Source organism: Salvelinus sp. IW2-2015, linkage group LG23, assembly GCF_002910315.2.
Source record: "Salvelinus sp. IW2-2015 linkage group LG23, ASM291031v2, whole genome shotgun sequence".
NCBI classification, from domain to species: Eukaryota; Metazoa; Chordata; class Actinopteri; order Salmoniformes; family Salmonidae; genus Salvelinus; species Salvelinus sp. IW2-2015.
Genome location: NC_036863.1, coordinates 14,809,174 through 14,832,526, shown reverse-complemented (window position 1 = coordinate 14,832,526; position 23,353 = coordinate 14,809,174). Strand labels below are relative to the sequence as shown.

The 23,353-nt window shown below is 44.8% G+C and overlaps 1 protein-coding gene across 2 annotated transcripts in view; it reads left to right on the top strand.

The window, feature by feature from the left end:
* Window positions 1–23,353, top strand: part of LOC111950617 (roundabout homolog 3) — a 274,399-nt gene that overhangs the window by 107,115 nt on the left and 143,931 nt on the right. The window contains exon 1 of one of the 2 annotated variants that reach the window (XM_070434385.1): window positions 16,270–16,858. The exons of the other annotated variant lie outside the window; for it this stretch is intronic. Coding sequence (XP_070290486.1) covers window positions 16,795–16,858 — 64 coding nt within the window. The 5' untranslated portion in view covers window positions 16,270–16,794. Of the gene's footprint in view, window positions 1–16,269; window positions 16,859–23,353 lie in introns of those variants that run through there. 2 annotated transcript variants of the gene reach the window in all.

Below are 23,353 nucleotides of genomic sequence, written 5' to 3'. Positions count from 1 at the left end.
TGCACACACAGATGCATACTATATCTTTAGCAGTTTGCGAGTTAGATTTGTTCAAACAGATTTTGACCATTTAATTGTGTCTTGTCAATGAGAATAATTGATTGAAGTAAAATACACAGTGTGTCCCTCATTTGTCAATGCAGGTCAGGCTCTCCAGAAAACATAACCCATGTCTAGTGGTTCATTCCATGACCTTCATCACTTGAGCAGAATTCCCCTATGTGCACATGCTCATAATGATGAAATGACCACAACAATTCTGGAGTTTAGGGGGGAGATGATGGGGTGGGATGCACAACAGTTGATAGAACAGGGCAGCTGAAAAGTTCATTCACGTCTATGACAAGGCCATTGGTGTTCCACAGGGTTCTGTTCTGGGCCCCACTGGATTTGCCCAGTACTCCACAACAACTACTCCCTTGCGATTGATCTCTATGAACTCTGGCCTGGTAGATGCTGACCTTTGACCTCTAGGTTGTACACCTGCTCTAAAACACAGCAAAACAGGTGTGGGGGTCAGTTAGTTTTGCAGCCACTGACAGTCTGTCTGGGTTACAACTCCAATACCCTATTACCTGTCAGACCTTTGCTAGGTACATATCCAAACTTACTAACATATACATTTTCAACTCGCAGTTGCTCTAACATAATATTGTAAATATGTCTGGTGTTTGTTTTTGATATATTTCCCATTATCCACCCTGTTGACCATTCATTCAACTCAACAGATGGCGCAACATTTTTAACAAGCAATTATTTCTCACATCATGTTTGATCGGAAGTTAATCCCTCTATCCTCTAACTCGATCAGGAGTACAGACATCCTGCTTTGAGGAACCATTAGTGGTCAACAACGCCACAGAACAACAATACCCAACATTTGACGCATCCCTGAGGGACTGTGTCAGACGAGCTAGTAACGCTCATTGTCATGCTCAGTGGGTCAACCCTCATGCCCCCAGCCCAGAATGTAGCCATTATTCAGTTGAAAGTCCTGATAGACCTTGTGTGCTTTCTCATGATAGACCCATTCACCCTAAGTTCAACCCAGCTGACTCCCTCAGAGTGATAGGCAGGGGCCATTGTCTAGTGAGCAGCCGAAGCCATGACGCGCTAACCGCTATCCGCAAACTCTGCCTTGGGTTCCCTCCAGGGAGAGACTTTCCCTCTGTCTCCCAAGCCAAGACTGTTCCCTCGGGCACCACACATCCCTGGCTGAGCTGAAGGTATCATAAATAAAGGGTCAGGGGAGCAGGAGAACAGTAAAACAGGCTCTACTTCCCCCATCTCCCCCCCTCGTTTCCATTCCTCCCCATAGGCCACTGGGGCCATTGTAAATCAGGGAGAAACCCGAGCCGAGGGGGAAAAGAAAGGCAAAGCGACATTAAAGTGGGAACCAGGCCCCAGAAGCAAGACCTGATGTAATGATTAAAAGGACAGGGGGAAGGACATGGGGAGTGTGGGAGACAAAGGCAGGAAAGGACAAGGATTAAGAGGGAGAGAGAGAGGGATACATACATGTGCACGCACACACACAGACCTGACAGCCTCAGCTGGGGGTAGGTTTAGCTATGACAACACTAGCACAAAAATATGGGGAGAAAGTCTAATGAACAGGTGATCTTTTTGATTTCCCCCTGTTGCAGAGGGAAACACAAAGTCATTTGCAGGGGCTTTCTGACTATGTGCCATTTCATAGCAACCCCTTACTGTACCTACCCCCACCCACCAACATCCTTGTATTCACAGGAATAAAGGCCCCTCGCTCTCCTGCAGTACAATGACAGAAAATATGTATACGAGAGGTGAGATGTGAGGTGAAACAGTGATGAGGAATGCTCGGCTATTCTTTTGTGTGTGTGCGTGTGTGACTTATTGGACTCTCCTTCTCCCTCGCTAAGGGATTGTCATACCCTCCACGCACAATTAGCAGTTACACACAACACTACTGCATGTGTGTGTGTGTAAAAACACCAGCCTACAACATAATTGGCCCAACCGTACCCAGGCATCCCCTGGTACGTTGTTATCCTAAAACCCTGTTGGACTGGTACAGTATATATACAGTGCATTTGGAAAGTATTCAGATCCCTTGACTTTTTCCACATTTTGTTACGTTACAGCCTTATTCTAAAATGGATTTAAAAAAAAATTATCCTCAGCATTCTGCATACCAAAAAAAACATTGGCAAAGTGGAAACAGGTTTTTAGAAATTATTGCAAATGTATTAAAGCTTCAAAACAGAAATACCTTATTTGCATAAATATTCAGACCCTTCGCTATGAGACTCGAAATTAAGCTCAGGTGCATCCTGTTTCCATTGATCATCTTTGAGATGTTTCTACAACTTGACTGGAGTCCACCTGTGGTAAATTCAATTGATTGGACATGATTTGGAAAGGCACACACCTGTCTATATAAGGTCTCACAGTTGAAAGTGCATGTCGGAGCAAAAACCGAGCCATGAGGTTGAAGGAATTGTCCGTAGTGCCCCGAGACAGGATTGTGACAAGGCACAGATCTGTGGAAGGGTGCCAAAACAGTTCTGCAGCATTAAAGGTCCCCAAGAACACAGTGGCGTTTGGAACCACAAGACTCTTCCTAAAGCTGGCCGCCCGGCCAAACTGACCAATCTGGGGAGAAGGGCCTTTGTCAGGGAGGTGACCAATAACCTGATGGTCACTCTGACAGAGCTCTAGAATTCCTCTGTGGAGATGGGTGAACCTTCCAGAAGAACAACCATCTCTGCAGCACTCCACCAATCAGCCCTTTATCATAGAGTAGCCAGACGGAAGTCACTCCTCAGTAAAAGGTACATGACAGCCTGCTTGGAGTTTGCCAAAAGGCACCTAAAGACTCTCTGGTCTAATGAAACAAAGATTGAACACACACACCTAAAGACTCACGTCTGGAGGAAACCTGGCACCATCCCTATTGTGAAGCATGGTGGTGGCAGCATCATGCTGTGGGATGTTTTTCAGTGGCAGGAACTGGGAGACTAGTCAGGATCAAGGGAAAGATGAACAGAGCCAAGCATAGCGAGATCCTTGATGAAAACCTGCTCCAGAGTGCTCAGGACCTCAGACTGTGGCGAAGTATCACCTTCCTACAGGAAAACGACCCTAAGCACACAACCAAGACAACACAGTAGTGGCTTCGGGACAAGTATCTGAATGTCCTTGAGTGGCCCAGCCAGAGCCCGGACTTGAACCCGATCGAACATCTCTGGAAAGACCTGAAAATAGCTGTGCAGCAACGCTCCCCATCCAACCTTACAGAACTTGAGAGGATCTGCAGAGAAGAATGGGAGAAACTCCCCAAATACAGGTGTGCCAAGTTTCTAGCGTCATACCCAAGAAATCTCGATGCTGTATTCGCTGCCAAAGGTGCTTCAACAAAGTACTGATTAAAAGGTCTGAATACTTAAGTGATATTTAAGTTTGTTTTAAATGTAAATTAGCAAAAATTCTAAAAAACCTGTTCTTGCTTTATCATTATAGGGTATTGTGTGTAGGTTGATGAGGAGAAAAATCAAAATGTGATCAATTTTAGAATAAATCTGTAATGTAACAAAATGTGAAAAAAGTCAAGGTGTCTGAATACTTTCCGAAGGCACTGTATATAGCCTAACCTCTCCTCTCACGTTGTTAATCCATTCTGCCATGGCAGTTTTACTTAGTAGTAGCTTACTTTGCTCTCACTCTCTCTCTGTGACATTGTTTACCGTCTCTATGATGGTCTCACACACCACTAAACAAGCTTTTGCTACGTTTTGTCCTCCACCCCGGAACAATTCTTACTCGCTCACCCATCATCTCACTCATCATCTCACATTTTCCCCCTGAGCGGTTGAAGGGGAATGTTGACAGCCTCAAAAAGAGGTAAGGAGGAGAAACTGTCGTGTTGCTTTCAGAAAACTTCCCATATTCCTACACCTGACATTCAAGTAGAGGGAATGCACTGAGATACCTTTGAAGAATATAGTAGCATAGTTGGCTAGAAATTATATTCAATTCAATACATAAACCTTGAATGAAAGGGTATTCCCTGTTTGTGCCAAACCCTTTTCAGTGTCCTGTTAAAGATTTTACAATCTCAACATTCATGAATAGCCTGATAGAACCAGCCTGATCACTGTGTTCACCATAGCCTCCATAAGGGTAATTTACAAAAGCAATTTATTGCTAAACCAACGGTTTCAAACTATGGTTTGAAATTCCCAGTAATAAAGCCAATGCCAAAAAAAAGGACACTTTAAAGGGACCATCTGAGATTCGACAAAGCAAGGTACCCCTCCACTTGTTTTGGTAAACAGCTGAGGGATGGTGCTGTAGAAATGTAACCACTTTTAGATGCATAGATACTGTATGTAGAGTTATGGATGCAAGAACTTTCCATCCATGAGACCAAAATTATAGTTTCAAACATGATTTAAAGTTATACAGTGTTGGTTCACAATGACATTATTTATAAACCATGGAGTAAAAGCAGCTTATATTTTGGGTTCTGACAGGGTACAACAGTTGAACTAAGTTCACAAGGCATTTCTATGTTAAATTCTTCCAGAATCAATGGCTATACTGTATAGCCTATCATTAATCATTAACCTTGCTATCTTTCTGGAAGTGTTTGGGTAAGTTTTAATTTAATGCTGAATCACAAAGGCCAGGGCTCTGTACTGTGCCTGATTCATTTAAAAAACACTTTTATACAAACAGTATCTAAGAATCATGCAGAGAACAGCTTTGCAGTGATTTACTACTGAGAGTGAAATAGTTTGGTTTTTATATACGGTTATATACTGTTTTCAATAAACTTTCAAATTCTCCTGGCAAACACGATGAAGGAATTCACGAGGACACTCATTATTCGTTCACACAAATTCCCAAGCATAACTTGTTTTTGTTTATGATACAGATTTTCACAAGAAATATCAATGGACAATTTGCATTATTGAGCGTGGCTGAAGTAATAACCGGAATAACCAACATTAGCTCTCTTTCTGCGTGCGTTAAGAAATGAAAGGGGCTAAATTCATTGTGGGAGGATGCAGCCTCGGTTGCTCGCTTCCAACAATCAGAGCCCAAAACATTCAATTGCCAGATCTGCGTGCAGATAATTACTCGCCAAGTGATTGTGATGAACACCAGTGTGTGGGGATGAGTCATGGCTATATGTCATTTCCACTCCGATTTCAGCCTCTTACTGACTGTCTACGTCCCAAATTGCACTCTGTTCCCTATTTAGTGCAATACTTTTGATCAGGGCTAATAGCGCTCTGGTCAAAAGTAGTGCACTACAGTATGTAGGGAATAGGGTATAACTGATTGAAAATACTTGTATTAGGTGCAGGCATTAGATAAATAGGTGTTGTATGTTATTCTTTGGTGATACTCATATATACATAACATTGTGGAACATTGACATTATTGCTACATTACATATGTGTTGTGGTGACAGAGAGAAGAATACTCCATATCACTGCTATTAAAAAAAGGCTACATTGAGCACCAGCATGCTTTCCTATAGCCCTGTTAAAGGTCTTGAAAGGGCCAACCATCTTGAATGGCTGTGCCCGAATCGCACCCGACATCCCATAATCAGAAGCCTAGGAAACCAGGGCAGCCTGTTAACACTGGGAGAGAATCAAAATCAAGTCAGGGCCTCAGTGTAGCAGTCAGACAAAACACAGGCAGCTTTGTGGGAGCAGCTTTCCCCCATCACTGTTAGGATAGTGTGGGGCTATAATTGCTGTCATCTCGCCTTTCGGAGCCCAGGCACAGACTGTGGGAATTGGAAGAGTCATTTAATCTCCAGGGAAACAAAATGATGGGAGCTCCAATTTGGCCAGCAGAAGTTCAGGGAGGGAAAGAGGGGATGTGGAGCGCGTCATTGGAGCCTAGGACCTGCACACAGTCTGGGGCCAAATTACTGACCATGCAGGCGCTTGCTTAGGCCCTCCTACCCTCTGCGACTGTGGAACCAGGCAAGGCGTCCATCTTGAGATAAATTGACATTCAGGCTCGACCATCACTGACGTCAACCACAATATAATCAACAAATACTTCCTGTAATATCTGAGGGATATGCACATCTTGAATGGTCTGCTCAGTCATGTACAATCACAAATTAACCAACGCTGTGTTTGCATGCCAAAATGAATCCTTCATTATACAATTAGCGGCTGAAACCAGTTTAATTTCTGCCCTTTTAATGGTTAAATCCCATTGGATCCCATTGAAAGACAAAGAGTTAATGTCGCCTTTGGCTCTCAGGTCATCTGCCATGTCATAATTTGGGTGGCAAACAGAAGGCTGGGGTCTCAGCACCTTTTCTATACACCAATTTCCTTCCTATTCACAGGGAGCACGGGAGAACAGAGGGACGTTCTCGCTTCACAGCCCAACAATTAACATTGGGGCCTCACAAAAAAGGCCCAAAGAGAGAGCGAGAGAAGGAGAGAGAGAGAAAGAAAGAGAAAGAGAGAGAGAGACCAAATCAAGAGAAACAGGAAATTGGGCACCCCCAGAATAGCATCCCTTGCTTTCTCTTATTCTCTACCTCTCCTTTTCTCTCCCTCCCTTAGGGTGGTTGGGTAGCAGCCAATCTAATTGAAAGGCAGATCAATGAAGAGATATATTGTCATTTTCCAGCGCCACCCTCTTAATCAATTAATCTATAATAGAATCCAAGGAGCCCCTTAAAGGGCCAGCGGCTCCATTAACAGGTGCCGACAGATATGGGCTTGATTATTAGAGATGGAATAGTGAGAAACAGAGAGTAACAGATTTGCACAGGATTCATTTCAAGAAATTTCCATACATTACATGGAAATATGTGACTTACAAAACAATACTCTTTGTGAGTTATTTTCGTCTTTTACAATGTCCGGTCAATCAGATAATGCACTGAAGAAAAATGACTGGGATTGGTTAATGGCAACATACAGTAGAGGCTTGCTGTACTATATGTTGCTGACGTTATCTTAATGCACTTGCAATTTTGTGTTTCCAAGCCATTTAGAGTAGTGCGGTGGCTAAAAGAACCACATAATAGACTTCCCATTATGATCTGGAATGCCAGTAGTTTAAAGCTACTTTAAAATAAGAGTCATAAAGCGACAACTCACTGGCACAATAAAATGTGTGTTTGTGAGGAAGAATGGATAAATCAAGGCAACAGCTGGGCGAGTGTCAACTTCCGACCAGGGATCTGTACCTTAAAGGCACTGTGCTCTCTGAGGAACCACAGTTCAAATATAACTACACCCCAAAGATATTGGGTGGGTTAATGAAACGAATGGGCCCCGTGTTCGGCAATTATATGCTTTGTAAATAAGGGAATACTTAAAAATGTGTATAAATGCTTTGGAAAGCTATTATCAAAATCTTCACAGAGAGATGCTAACTTTTTTTACCTCAGAAATGTTGAATAGATGTGCAGTTACCACCTAAAATACAGGTTATTAAGTGTATGTGTGCTTTTGTCCTAAACCACACCAATGTAGGCTCAATTAAAACCTGCATTGTAGTATTTATGCAGTAGCAGTAGCATTTGGACATACCTTTTCCCAGAAGTAAGATAAAATACATTAACAGTTTTTTGGTGCTATAAAAACAGCTGGAAGACTCCCCTCACAGGCAAAAGCTTCCAGTTTTCAATATATGACAGGTAGCTAGCATGAAGCGATGGTGTAAACAAAACATTTGTTTTATTCATTTTACCCTTGCTGTCACGCCCTGGCCTTAGTATTCTTTGTTTTCTTTATTATTTTAGTTAGGTCAGGGTGTGACATGGGGAATGTATGTGTTTTTGGATTGTCTAGGGGTTTGTATGTTAAATGGGTCAGTGTCTTGTCTAGGTGTTTGTATGTCTATGGCTGCCTAGATTGGTTCTCAATTAGAGGCAGCTGTGGTTCATTGTCTCTGATTGAGAGCCATATTTAAGGCAGCCATAGGCATTGGGTTTTGTGGGTAATTGTCTATGTAGAACGTTTGTAGCTTTTGTATTGCACTTACGTTTGTAGCTTCACGGTTGTTTTGTTTCGTTTTGTTATAAGTGTTCGTTTCGTGTTTCTCTCGTCTCTAAATAAAAGAGAATGTATTTTTCACACGCTGCGCCTTGGTCCACTCCTTATCCTCAAGGCGATCGTGACACTTGCAGAGTCATGTAGTAAACACATAAATAAAATGGCAGGTAATTTGGAAAACGAAACACTGAAGAGTGGCTCATGACATTTGCATATAATATACTTAACTCAATGGCCTTAATATAATTTCCAGCAAACGTTTAGAGCAGTTTGTGAAATGCAGTCAAGTACTATTCAGAGGCAGCGTTTTTGATCAGTCTCCATGGCAATCACAGTTTGATTTCTCTGCAATATGTGTGGATACTTGAGTTGTTGTATAGCAGCGAAAAATAATGAAATGGCAAGGCTTGGCAGAGGCAGATATGCAGTATATACAACAATGAGGCCCCATGAGTCAACGGGTGTATAAGAGGCGAAGTCAGGTGCAGGAGAGTAGCGTGAGGTAAACAGGCTCACTTTTATTTTAGTTCCAAAACGAGAGCACTACATAAATCAAATGCGCTCAAAACACGGAACATAACAAAAGTAAAGCGCGTAATAAGACACCACAATAACATGAAACAATTACACACAAAACATGATGGGAAACAGAGGGTTAAATACAAGTAGATTGATTGGGGAAATGAAAACCAGGTGTGTATGGAAACAAGACAAGACAAATGGATATATGAAAAATGGAACGGCGAGGACGAGGCGCAGGGCGATCCGGCCGGCGACGGTGAAACTCCCGCAGCAGTTCAAGATCCAAAACGTCTGCAACCGGAACCCAGCACCTCTCCTCCGGCCCGTACCCCTCCCTCTCCACGAGGTACTGAAGGCCCCCCACCCGACGCCTCGAATCCAGAATGGAACGAACAATGTACGCCGGGGCCCCCTCGATGTCCAAAGGGGGCGGGGGGACCTCCCGCACCTCAGATTCCTGGAGCGGACCAGCCACCTGAGGAGAGACACATGGAATGAGGGGTTAATACGATAATCAGAGGGAAGCTGTAATCTATAACATACCTCGTTCACCGTCCTCAGGACTTTAAATAGCCCCACAAACCGCGGACCCAGCTTCCGGCAGGGCAGGCGGAGGGGCAGGTTACGGGTCGAGAGCCAGACCCGGCTTTCTGGCGACGCGAGGGTCGCTGGAGATGAACACGGGCGGCCTCCCATGTCTCCTCCGCGTGCCTAAACCAGTCGTCCACCGCAGGAGTCTCGGTCTGACCCCGATGCCACGGTGCCAGAACCGGCTGGTTCCCCAAAACGCACTGAAAGGGGGAGAGGTTAGTGGAGGAGTGGCGAAGCGAGTTCTGTGCCATTTCGGCCCAGGGCACAAACGCTGCCCACTCCCCCGGGCCGGTCCTGGCAATAGGACCGCAGAAACCTGCACACATCCTGGTGGACTCTCTCTACCTGCCCGTTAATCTCGGGGTGAAAACCTGAGGTAAGGCTAACCGAGACCCCCAGACGTTCCATGAACGCCTTCCAAACTCTCGACGTGAACTGGGGACCCCGATCCGACACTATATCCTCAGGCACCCCGTAGTGCCGGAACACGTGTGTCAACAGGGCCTCCGCAGTCTGTAGGGCCGTAGGAAGACCAGGCAGAGGGAGGAGACAACAGGGGGAAAAAACGATCCACAACGACCAGGATTGTGGTATTTCCCTGTGAGGGAGGAAGATCCGTTAGGAAATCCACTGACAGATGTGACCAAGGTTGTTGTGGAACAGGTAAGGGATGTAACTTACCTCTGGGCAGGTGTCTCGGAGCCTTACACTGGGCACACACCGAGCAGGAGGAGACATAAACTCTCACGTCCTTAGCCAAAGTGGGCCACCAGTACTTCCCAGTCAGACAGCGCACCGTCCAACCGATCCCCGGATGACCAGAGGAGGGAGACGTGTGGGCCCAAGAGATCAACTGGTCACGGACAGCAGACGGAACGTACATATGCCCAACGGGACACTGGAGGGGAGCGGGCTCTGTACGCAATACCTGCTCAATGTCCGCATCCAGATCCCACACGACCGGCGCTACCAAGCAGGAGGTTGGGAGTATGGGAGTCTGATCCATGGGCCGCTCCTCTGTGTCATACAGCCGGGACAGTGCGTCTGCCTTCTTATTCTGGGAACCTGGTCTGTAGGATAGGGTAAACACAAAACGGGTAAAGAACATGGCCCACCTTGCCTGACGAGGATTCAGTCTCCTCGCTACCCGGATGTACTCCAGGTTGCGGTGGTCAGTCCAGATGAGAAAAGGGTGTTTAGCCACCTCAAGCCAATGTCTCCACACTTTCAACGCTTTAACCACAGCCAACAACTCCCTATCCCCCACATCATAGTTACTCTCCGCTGGGCTGAGCTTCTTCGAGAAGAAAGCACAGGGGCGGAGTTTCGGTGGTGTGCCCGAGTGCTGTGAAAGCACGGCTCCTATCCCAGCCTCTGACGTGTCCACCTCCACTATGTATGCCAAAGAGGGATCCGGATGCGCCAACACGGGAGCATCGGTAAAAAGAGCCTTCAGGCGCCCAAAAGCCCTGTTCGCCTCAGCCGACCACCGCAACCTTACAGGACCCCCTTCAGCAGTGGGGTAATGGGCGCAGCAACCTGGCCAAAACCTCGGATATATCTCCGGTAGTAATTGGCAAACCCTAAAAATCGCTGCACCTCCTTTTCCGTGGTGGGAGTCAGCCAATTACGCATGGCTGCAATGCGGTCACTCTCCATCTCCACCCCTGATGTGGAAATGCGATACCCTAGGAAGGAGACGGCCTGCTGTAAGAACAGGCATTTGTCAGCCTTGACGTACAGGTCATGCTCCAACAGTCGTCCAAGTACCTTGCGCACCAAGGACACATGCTTGGCGCGTGTAGCGGAGTAAATCAGAATGTCATCGATATACACCACTACACCCTGCCTGTGCAGGTCCCTGAAAATCTCGTCTACAAAGGATTGGAAAACTGATGGAGCATTCATCAACCCGTACGGCATGACTAGGTACTCATAATGCTCTGTGGTGGCACTGAACGCTGTCTTCCACTCGTCCCCCTCCCGGATACGCACCAGGTTATACGCACTCCTGAGATCCAGTTTCGTAAAGAAGCTCGCCCCATCCATTGACTCAATCACCATGGCGATAAGAGGTAGCAGGTAACTGTACCTCACCGTGATTTGATTGAGACCTCTATAGTCAATGCACGGGTGTAAACCTCCATCCTTCTTCTTCACAAAAAAGAAACTCGAGGAGGCGGGTGAAGTAGAGGGCCGAATATACCCTTGACGCAGGGATTCAGAGACATATGTATCCATAGCCACCGTCTCCGCTTGCGACAGGGGATACATGTGACTCCTGGGAAGTGCAGCGTCTGCCAGGAGATTTATCGCACAATCCCCCCGTCGATGAGGTGGTAATTGAGTCGCCTTTTTTCTACAGAAGACGAGAGCCAAATCGGCATATTCTAGGGGGATGTGCACGGTGGAGAGCTGGTCTGGACTTTCCACCATGGTAGCACCAACGGAAACCCCTACACACCTCCCTGAGCACTCTCGCGACCACCACGTGAGAGCCCTCTGTTGCCAGGGAATAGTGGGGCTATGCAGAGCCAACCAAGGAAGGGCCTAGTACCACAGGAAACGCAGGAGAGTAAATGAGAAAGAGACGGATTCTCTCCTCATGATTCCCCTGCATAACCATGGCCAAAGAGATGGTATCGTCCTTGATTAGCCCGGATCCTAATGGTTGACTATCTAGAGCGTGTACCGGGAAGGGTCTAACTATAGGAAAAATGGGGATCCCTACCCTAATGGCTAATGCTCTGTCGATAAAATTCCCAGCTGCGCCTGAATCGACGAGCGCCTTATGCTGGGAATGTGGGGAAAACTCAGGGAAACAAACAGGCACAAACAGTTGATCAACAGAGGACTCTGGATGAGTGTGGTGCAAACTCACCTGGGGKGAYRCCAGAGTGCCCTGSCTGTTGCCTCGACTCCCAGAGGAACCAATACGGCACCGATCGGCAGTGTGTCCTCTGCGGCCACAGATGGCGCACGTGATGGCTCCTCCTCCAGTCTCCCTATGAGCAGCCCCTCCTAACTCCATGGGCACCGGAGCRRGGGTGCTGGACRATGGAWCCGACAGAGCCCCCTCKGGACGTCCGCGGGTGACCAGCAGGTTATCCAACCGGATGGACAAATCCACCAGTTGGTCAAAGGAAATGGTGGCATCCCTGCAGGCCAGCTCACGTCGGACATCCTCTCGTAGGCTGCATCGATAGTGGTCGATGAGGGCCCTGTCGTTCCAGCCTGCTCCGGTGGCCAAGGTCCAGAATTCCAGGGCGAAGTCCTTGGCGCTCCTCGGCCCCTATCTCAAATGGAAGAACCTCCCCCCCGCCGCTCTGCCCTCAGGTGGATGGTCGAAGACGGCCCTGAAGTGACGGGTGAACTCCTGGTAGTGGTCTGGCACCGAGTCTCCTTCTCTCCACACAGCGTTTGCCCACTCCAGCGCTATGAGGCAGGAGACGAGGGCGGCCACTCTCTCCCCTCCTGAGGGAGCTGGGTGCACAGTGGCCAGGTAGAGGTCCAGTTGTAACAGGAATCCCTGGCACTGTGCTGCTGTTCCATCATACTCCCTGGAATTCTCTCCGGATGGGACGGGTGGAGACAACCCCGGTTGTGCTGGTCGAGGCACTGGAAAGACTTCCTGTCTCTCCCAGCGGTCCATGGTCTGGACAACGTGATCCATTGTGGCACCAAGATGATGTAACATAGCCGAATGTTCCTGGACGCGCTCCTCGACTCCTCTAACCGGGGTACCTGCTCCTGCTGACTCCATTGGAGGTGTGTAATTCTGTCAACGGTATTAGAGGTATAAGAGGCGTATAAGAGGCGAAGTCAGGTGCAGGAGAGTAGCATGAGGTAAACAGGCACACTTTTATTTTAGTTTCAAAACGAGAGCACTACATAAATCAAATGTGCTCAAAACATGGAACATAACAAAAGTAAAGCGCATAATAAGACACCACAATAACATGAAACAATTACACACAAAACATGATGGGAAACAGAGGGTTAAATACAAGTAGATTGATTGGGGAAATGAAAACCAGGTGTGTATGGAAACAAGACAAGACAAATGGATATATGAAAAATGGAGCGGCGATGGCTAGAAAGCCGGTGACGTTGATCGCCGAACGCCGCCTGAACAAGGAGAGGAGCCAACTTCGGTGGCAGTCGTGACACTTTGTGAAAGGGTGAACATTTACAAGCTAAAAAGACACAGCTCAAATTAAGATGAAATAGATTGTGCAACAGAACTTCAATAATTTGAATAATTCTGTATTATTGCTGTGTCATGCAAAACAACTATTTTCCACATTCCACATAACATGTGATCTTGCTTTGGAGTGCCACAACCAAGGGGCTATATGCTCAACAGACTTGCTTGGCCCAAGTCCAATTGGAGCTGTCAGCTTTAATGGTGAGTGGTTGATCTGGGGCAATAAATCATGATACACTGGCACATGCTGAAACCCAGTCCACAGTCATTGGATTAATTAGCCATATTAGACATATTGTCACTTCTGAGCCGGGCCATGTGATGGTCATGTGTGTTGTGTGATGTTCTGGGGGTTGTATGTATGGTTCATGTATACGGTTCCAAGTTGTTGTTGACGCTGTCTGTCTTTCCAGCAATCATTATGCATGGCTAACCGTGTTGCGCAAAGCAATTAAGGTTAGTTAAGCTATTTGCATTCTGATCACAGTTCACAATATTCTGAGAAGATCTTTTCCGGTTTACTCTTTCAAGGCTAGAATGAACTTTCAACCAGATCTCAGGGCAATTCGTAGGATTTGGTATGTATGACATATATGTTAGGTTAGGATACATTATGAATGGAATAGTGGTTGTACAATATCATACGAATTGGATGACGTAACGTATCATACATCTTGGAGGATGTATAGTATTATACGTCTTTCTCTGTTGCCTCTTAACAACAAGGGAGAATTACTGGGAGAATTGGTGGTTAGGAGAACTAACGACAAAGGTTAGGAGAATTTCCGTAAAAAGGAGAATTTACATAAAAGGTTAGGAGAATTTACGTAAAAGGTTAGGAGAATGCTAATGACGAAAAGAAAGGAGGGGGGAGAGAGAGAGAACCCCCAAAGGCTTCTCGTCATATATTCCAAAAAGGTCATGCTCATCCGTTTTAGCATTTGTAATCCACAATGATAATTTACTTCAAACAGCAAGGCGTGACAAATGAAGCAGAGGCACAGCAATAGAAAGATCACCCGCTAAAAACTGAAGTACCTCTAGGGCCGAGACACAGCATCCAACCATGTTGATAAGCTGTCAGCCATAATACCACATCTAATGCCGGATAATTCATCTAAATTCATTGACTGCACCATTTATTTGACAGCTTGGCCAAATGTTTGATGGGGGTCCCAAACTAGCGGCATCCGTCACAGATGAGCTAAAATGTATTTAGGGACTGCATCATCATGTTTTATTCAATTACGCACTGGAGCTCAATGAATCAGTTTTTGCAATTAAGTTAAACATGCACATGCATGAAACATGAGGGCGATATCAAGGGTATTCAAAGTTAGGGTTGCTTTCCTTGGTTTTGTTGTGCTTTAGGAGAAGGATGCATTTCAAGCTAAATGTTGTTAGATTGTGTAGATTGTGTTTGAATGTATGGATTTGTAAGTTAGGAATTTACAACAGAAACACTTTTTTTGAGAAATCTACAATGGTGGCCTACACCAGAATACCAAGGAATCCTGATAACATCAGAGTCCCTATGCACAGGCAGATCAGTAAATGCCATCTCCAGAAGCATTTCCATGAATGTCAAGCACCGCGTTTACTTGGGTATTTTGCAATAAGTCATATTTATTTGGCCAAGCGGCACTCTATCAAATCACTCCGTATTATTGCCACCACGGGACTTGATGGGTCCTACTATGTCCTGCTCTGTCGAGTCTTATACTCTGCAGTTTCCCCCTGTCCAAGCACATGTAATATTGCCTTTCGCATTCCATCAAGTCAAGACACAGCCCTCGTTCAGATAGGTATAGTGACATTTTCTCAGCACGGTAGGGTTTGTTAAGATTCTTGAATGGTCTATTTTATTCCCTGCTCTGTGTAAATAACATCATATCGGCCTAATGCCTACTCAATGTGATTGTGAAGCCTGGTGTGTGTCTTTTCATATAAGGCATATGATACGTTTACATTTTAATTAATTCCATGATCACTTGATTGATGCCGGTATCTCAAGGTAAATGTTATGGCAGGCTAAATGAAATGCACGTGTTGAATAATGTATGCATTTTCATGTGAATATTTTGAATCAACATACCCCATAGAGATAGAAAACTATGATTATAGGCCTAGCATTCTGAAAGCATCTTATTTGAACCCTCTAACTGGCAATACAAAATCTCCCTACTACCTTATTAATTAACACAAATTGTTCGACTGATATATGACATTCATAAMATTTCTAGTGAAAATATTATCCTGACATTAACTGACCTATTTTTTGTGAAATTAGTTGAGACCAGTACATTCTACTGATCTGTAGACCATATTTTAAAGGTGCAATATGCAGAAATCACTCTGCCATTTCTTGGTTGCTAAAATTTGAATAGTTCACCTAATTTCAGTTTGTGACAAAACAAGCAGTCATTGTGTAGAGAATCATTGTACCATCTAAACCCTTGTATTATTAGCTGTTTGAAGCTGGTATACAAAACTGAAAGTAAAAGACTCAGAAAATGTAGACCGGGAAGCATAGAAATAGTGCACATAGAACATATATACAGCTTCTTAGACTTGCTTTCAAGTCTGGTTGGGTCATGGAAAAGTTAAGCGTTTTTATTTCCCATACCTGATTGATTTGTATGCACTGAATTTACTTATACAACTATTAGGTCTATTTATTGAAACATGTATTTTTTTTTATATATATTTAGATTGAAGTAAAGGCATTGGCGTAATTATACCTACAGTCTCGAAATGTGCAACATGGTGTGTGCAATTTGTGTGTAATTTTGGTCAGTTCTAAGAAAGTTATGCAAAATATTTATTCACTGTCTCTTTAAGTGTTCACTGTTTCGACTACTATACACAGGAGCTAGGGGGTGGGCTTTAGCCACGAGAGCGTTTTGCCGATAACAGGACTTGTAATTCTGTTCGTTCAAGAGTGAGGAGGAAATGGGAGACACAGAGAAAGGATGAAAGTCTCTATCAAGAATTAAGCTGCACATAATCTATCAGAAGAATACCTTTTTGATGAGGAAGTTGACTCTCAATACAGAGGGACGGAGTAATGAAAAAATCCCATCAACAATACGGTGACAGTGGCAGAGAAAACTAAGAAAATAGCGCATATTCTAGTGCCGACCATATCCAGAAGCGTAATTTTGCCATCCTTCCGTGCCTGTTGCAGGACATTATCAGAGGAATAGATGATATAAGTAGAAGCCGAAAGGAACGAATTCTTCAGAATGTCTTATGTAGGCTTTTTTAATCAGTTGTAATGCTGCGAGTGATTAGGTGGTGGAAATTGTCCGAAAATGTGGGGCTGACTTTCCAAAGTTGTCGGATGCCACTTCTGTAGATTTGACCGACCATACCCACATTTGGATAATTTAGATTTTTTGTGGGGATACCTTTGAAGACAACTTTATCATACACCAGAGGGTAATGGAGTTTCGCCTCACTTTGGATACCCTATTGGTTTTTATTGCGCTTATTGGTTTGGTTTTTGGTAAGTTCAATGCATGATACAATTATCCTATTTCTTATATTTTATGCTCAATGTGTTTGACTATAAATTTGTTATCCGTTGTGATGAATTTGTTTTTGGTGACACTCGGTGTATTAACCAATGAAATGAGATGTGGGGATTATTTTTGCGCGCAAGGCTTCTGTGACAGACCAGCATTCATTTACACTAATCTCGGTATAGGCCTAGTCAAAACATATTATGGAGTGATCTTGAATAAGAAGATAATATGACAAATTGGTGTATTTTGCTCAAAACATTGACAATTGAGAAAGTTGATTACGACATTATAAACAATGCCCTTAGATGCGCATCCTTAATCCATCCGTTTCTCAGCTAAACGCAGACTACTGGCTGTACCTATAAATGAGGAAAATATATCCGTGTACCTTTTTAAATGAGGAAAAGATATCCGTGAGGGGAGAAATGTTTAAGCTATGAGGCCACCTTGACAACGCTTGAGCAATCACAGAAATAACTATTCAGTGATGCCACTGGGTTGGACACCACTTAAATTATGCAAACGAGTTTATGAGAGGAAAAATAGATGGCATGGGGACCTTGGCAACATGTTGACCTCTGTTGCGACTGTGTCTTAAAGATCTATATTCTTGAATAACTAATGAGAGGAGAAAGGGCCAGAATTGGAACAGCTGCATGTTACAGTTGTGAGTAATAAAGATGGATACAGTATGTCCCAATGACAGTATCATTTCTTATTTTTTGAGTTTTGTAACAGAAGGTGGATTGTTCTCAAGGGAAACTCAGCCTGTTGATTAATACAACTAAGTTACCATAGCTCGCTATCCCCATTGCATGTCGTATGGCCACTGGGAGGATTCCCGGTCGTATGCTGGTGCCGATTTAACAGGACTGGGATTTAGTCATTTCCCGACAGCATGGTGTCTGGGACCCTGCCCTATACTGCTGAGCTGGCTTTTACGAGGCTGTAAACATAGGCTATGAACCCAGACCGTGACAACATCTGGGAAAGCACTCCTTCAATGACTCTAAATGCTCCAATGCGGCCACAAGGCTACATTGAATGCACACTCGTTCACAGCTTTGTCAAATCTTCCAAATTCAATGTTCCCATAACCTCAAATCGAATCAATGTCATTTTCCAACAGATTTTCCTCTCTAAGTCCAAATATAATTGTTATCCTATGTGTCCATGTTAAGATGCAAGCTGTTTTCCACTGTACAAGTTGCCTTTCAACAAAAAGTCTCCACCAACCATTCCCGCTATGCGGTGAAGGTCCATCCTGCTATCGCCCATCACTTTTTCACACCTGATAAGAGCCTTAAATGGGGGCCAGGGTCGAGTTTCAAGGTCTGGCTTCAGTTTGTCAGTAAGGTGACGTTCAATCAACCCAGTTGCTAGTTTGTCAACCCTGTTTTCAGTCTCCTGAATGACCAAATGGGAGAGGGCCATGTGTTTGCTCAGCTCCTTTTAAAGTCACTGGAAAATGGCCTCAAAACAGCTGTCAGTTTTCTCATGACTGTCCCCAAACAGGCCTTTAATGAGGCCAAAAAGCCAGGATCAAACCTTTGACGTAATTACAGTACACACATTCCAGATCAGGCCTGGGTGGAGAATGACTTATGTTATGGGTCTAGAGTGCGTGCGTACAGCTACGATAGAAACCACTAGCTAAGCTATGCATCTGTCTGTCATCTCCATTACTCAGTGAGTAATTTCCTAAACGGTGACGTGAATGATGGAGACTTTTGATGGGTAACAGGGATCTCTCACTAGCCCACCATTGACCAGGCTTTTGCTGTTTGTCTGTTGTAAACACTGTCTAAGACGTCTGACTGCCACCAGCCCATAAAACATACAGTAGACAGAGAGCCGCATCCCCAAGTGAGGACACCAGACACCTTAATCCTCTCATTTCTGATCTAAAACCGTCACTTTGATAAGATCTAAAAAGATGTAAAAGATGTTTCTGTACAGCACTTTGAGATATCAGCTGATGTAAGAAGGGCTATATAAATACATTTGATTTTAAATTTGATTTGATGTACAGACAGCGAGACACATCAGAGAGACAGACAGACAAACAGACAGAGAGAAGACAGAGGGAGAACGTTAGGTAAGACAAGAACGTTAGGTAAGACACAGTCAGAACCCTCTCTGTCAGAGGCGTCATGCCCATAGGGGGCACAGGGGCACGTGCCCCTCAGATTATTATTATTATATTTTATTTTTGTTTTTGTTGTTTCTCTGTAATAGTACTAGCCACCTAGCAATTTTATGAAGTTGGCTTTAGCTAGCCCAGATAGGTTCTCAATCTCCCAACCTCATAAATAGTAGCTAGCTTGTCTAACTATCTTAGCTGGCATGCCTGCTGGCAAGGTTGGTAGACTTTAGAAAAGCAAGACATGACTAAATGTATTGAATAAGACTCACATTCCTTTCAATATTTTACCCAAGTCAGGAGTAAACAGACAGCTCAAGAGGTATGCTTAGATATGCAGACGAATACACTTTTTAATTATATTTTTTTTTAGATAGAAATAAGTATAATGATTAATGCTGTAGATTGCAGGAAAAAGAAAAGCTGTTTCAGGTGTTTGAAAAATGCAACATTCTCCAACTAGGACCGCCCCCCAGCCATCCTCACTTACTTTGTGCCCCTTTAGATTTTTGCGGTGCATGACGCCCCTGCTCTCTGTTGCCTCTCAGATAACACACACACACACACACACACACACACACACACACACACACACACACACACACACACACACACACACACACACACACACACACACACACACACACACACACACACACACACACACACACACACACACACACACACACACACACACACACACACACACAGGGTAGTGCGTACAGCCCAGTTCATCACTGGGGCCAAGCTTCCTTCCATCCAGGACGTCTATACCAGGCAGTGTCAGAGGAAGGCCCTAAAAATTGTCTCCAGCCACCTTAGTCATAGACTGCTTTCTCTGCTCCCGCACGGCAAGTGGTACCGGAGCTTCAATTCCAAAAGGCTCCTTTACAGCTTCTACCCCCAAGCTATAAGACTGCTGAACAGTTAATCAAATGGCTACCTGGATTATTTGCAATGACCCTGCTTTTTTTACGCTGCTGCTACTCGCTGTTTATTATCTATTCATAGTCACTTTATCCCTACCTACATGTACATATTACCTCAATTACCTTGACTAATCTGTACCCCCGCACATTGCCTTGGTACCGGGACCCCCTGCATATAACCTCATTATTGTTATTTTATTGTGTTACTTTCTTTTTTTACTTTAGTTTATTTAGTAAATATTTTCTTAACTTTTATTTTTCTTAGAACTGCATTGTTGGTTAAGGGCTTGTAAGGAAGCATTTCACAGTAAGGTCTACCTACACCTTTTTGTATTTTGCACATGTGACAAATACAATGTGATTTGATTTGACACACTAACAGTCCCCCTCATCGCTCCTCTCTTCGTCTGTTATCAAGCAGATCAAACAAACTGTCGATAATTTGGGAAGCGTTGGCATGAGCTGTAGAGTTGATCCATCACCCATAGCGTGACTCAGCTAACCAAGCATAAAGACATGTTCAAAATCTATGTCACTCTCACTATTAAAGACGATCATGATATTCCTCATGTGTCTGCTAATTGTCATCAGCCAAAGTCCGTTATCATAAGCGCACACTAAAATACCCATCAAGAGGCAGAAAGTAATTTGAAGGTCGGACACATTCTTATTCCGAGGGCTTAAAAGAGGCACCCTAACCTCTCTGTCACTGCCAGATAGGGCTGAGGTATCCAGTTCATCCGGTCATCAAAATAAACAAACCAAACCACAGGGGACATTTTTTTTAACAGTGACTGCTGACAACACCTCTCTCCAGACCTTGAAGAGTTCCAGCGCGGCTGTCCGAAGTGAAAAGGGGCCACAGGGCCCTCAACAATACCAGCGTGGCATCAATCTGACGGGCCCCTGGGCCCCAAGTCGCAGACGGCTTAATGGCCGGGGGTATTAGTTCCAGTAGTCCAGTAGTTGTATGGACGTTGATAAAATGTTGCGTGGACGCTGACCCCTAGCGCTGGTCACGCACTAAAATGGACAGAGAAAGAGAGAAAAAAAGAGAGCGAAAGTGACAATGTCTGACTGTTACGGCTTTGTGTTTCTCTGTATTTTTTCAGTTTTACCATAGAAATACAATGCATAGAATATATTTTATGTCCTGTTGCTGTCGGCATAGGAATATAATTCATAGAATGGATTTTTATCCTGTCACTGTCAACTCAAGCTGTCAACAACATTTTCTGCATATTCCGTTAAACTTCTGCTACTTGAGGACTATGTGTAGTTATATGCAGAACAGCGTGATGTGGGCTGAGGAAGAAGACATTTCAAACTCTGGAAGTCTCACCCCTCCACATTTTGTCTGCGGAGGCTCTCAAAGTGTTTTCAATTTCATAGATACCGGTTGAAATGATTGAATTGCAAATTAATAGTTTTCTTTGCATGAAATGGCAAAGTAAATAGGATGTTTTCCCTGCTATTGCTGTGTTAATCCAACATTAAAGCAATATCTGCGATCCTTCTGTTATGTGTTTGTGAATACACATTCATCTATTTCTGGAAAACCAGGGTATTTTACTGGAATTTTGAAACCCTAAACCTACACCTATAACCCCTAACCTATACCATATGCCCATAACCAACACAATTTTTCCCCATAGGAGTCTTGACTTCTCTGTGCCCTTGTTGCCCCCTGGCATGGGGCACATCCTTAATGCACTGGCTACAGCATGTAACACCAAGTGTTTTGAAAATGCCCTTTTATAAGAAAGTGTGTGTGTGTGTGTGTGTGTGTGTGTGTGTGTGTGTGTGTGTGTGTGTGTGTGTGTGTGTGTGTGTGAGAGAGAGAGACACAGGGGGAGTGACCTGTGTGGCTGCGCGGCGCTGTGGTGATGAAGACAGTGTGGGCACTGGAACATAGTAGAGGAGCTGTCCTACTCCTCTCAGGCATCCTGTTCACACAGCCCCCCACCCCCCCCATTGCCCTTCCCAGACCTCACAAGGCCCCCCTGTCTGTCTGTCTGTCAGGGAGTCACACAGAGAGGCAGCATGTCTAGGGTAGTCAAATGGAAGACAGTTTTTGTGTTTGTTTGTTTGTTAGTTTGGTGAAGATGTGTCTGAATGCACTGTGTGTTTGCTCTGTATGTGTTTGTCCATGAGTGCATGTATGCCAATTTTAAAATCAAATCAAATTCATTTATATAGCCCTTCTTACATCAGCTGATATCTCAAAGTGCTGTACAGAAAGCCAGCCTAAAACCCCAAACAGCAAGCAATGCAGGTGTAGAAGCACGGTGGCTAGGAAAAACTCCCTAGTAAAGGCCTAAAACCTAGAAACCTAGAGAGGAACCAGTCTATGAGGGGTGGCCAGTCCTCTTCTGGCTGTGCCGGGTGGAGATTATAACAGAACATGGCCAAGATGTTCAAATGTTCATAAATGACCAGCATGGTCAAATAATAATAATCACAGTAATTGTCGAGGGTGCAGCAAGTCAGCACCTCAGGAGTAAATGTCAGTTGGCTTTTCATAGCCCATCATTAAGAGTATCTCTACCGCTCCTATGGTATCTAGAGAGTTGAAAACAGCAGGTCTGGGACAGGTAGGACATCCGGTGAACAGGTCAGGGTTCCATAGCCGCAGGCAGAACAGTTGAAACTGCGGCAGCAGCACGGCCAGGTGGACTGGGGACAGCAAGGAGTCATCATGCCAGGTAGTCCTGAGGCATGGTCCTAGGGCTCAGGTCCTCCGAGAGAGAGAAAGAAAGAGAATTAGAGAGAGCATACTTAAATTCACACAGGACACCGGATAAGACAGGAGAAGTACTCCAGATATAACAAACTGACCCTAGCCCCCCGACACATAAACTACTGCAGCATAATTTACTGTGAGCGGCTGGGAGACAAGGAGGGGTCAGGAGACACTGTGGCCCCATCTGATGATACCCCCGGACAGGGCCAAACAGCAGGATATAACCCCACCCACTTTGCCAAAGACAGCAGCCCCCACACCACTAGAGGGATATCTTCAACCACCAACTTACCATCCTGAGACAAGCCGAGTATAAGCCCACAAAGATCTCCGCCACGGCACAACCCAAGGGGGGGGGCGCCAACCCAGACAGGAAGATCACGTCAGTGACTCAACCCACTCAAGTGACGCACCCTCCTAGGATGGCATGGAAGAGCACCAGTAAGCCAGTGACTCAGCCCCTGTAATAGGTTAGAGGCAGAGAATCCCAGTGGAGAGAGGGGAACCGCCAGCCAGACAGCAAGGCGGTTCGTTGCTCCAGAGCCTTTCCGTTCACCTTCACACTCCTGGGCCAGACTACACTCAATCATATGACCCACTGAAGAGATGAGTCTTCAGTAAAGACTTAAAGTTGAGACCGAGTCTGCGTCTCTCCACATGG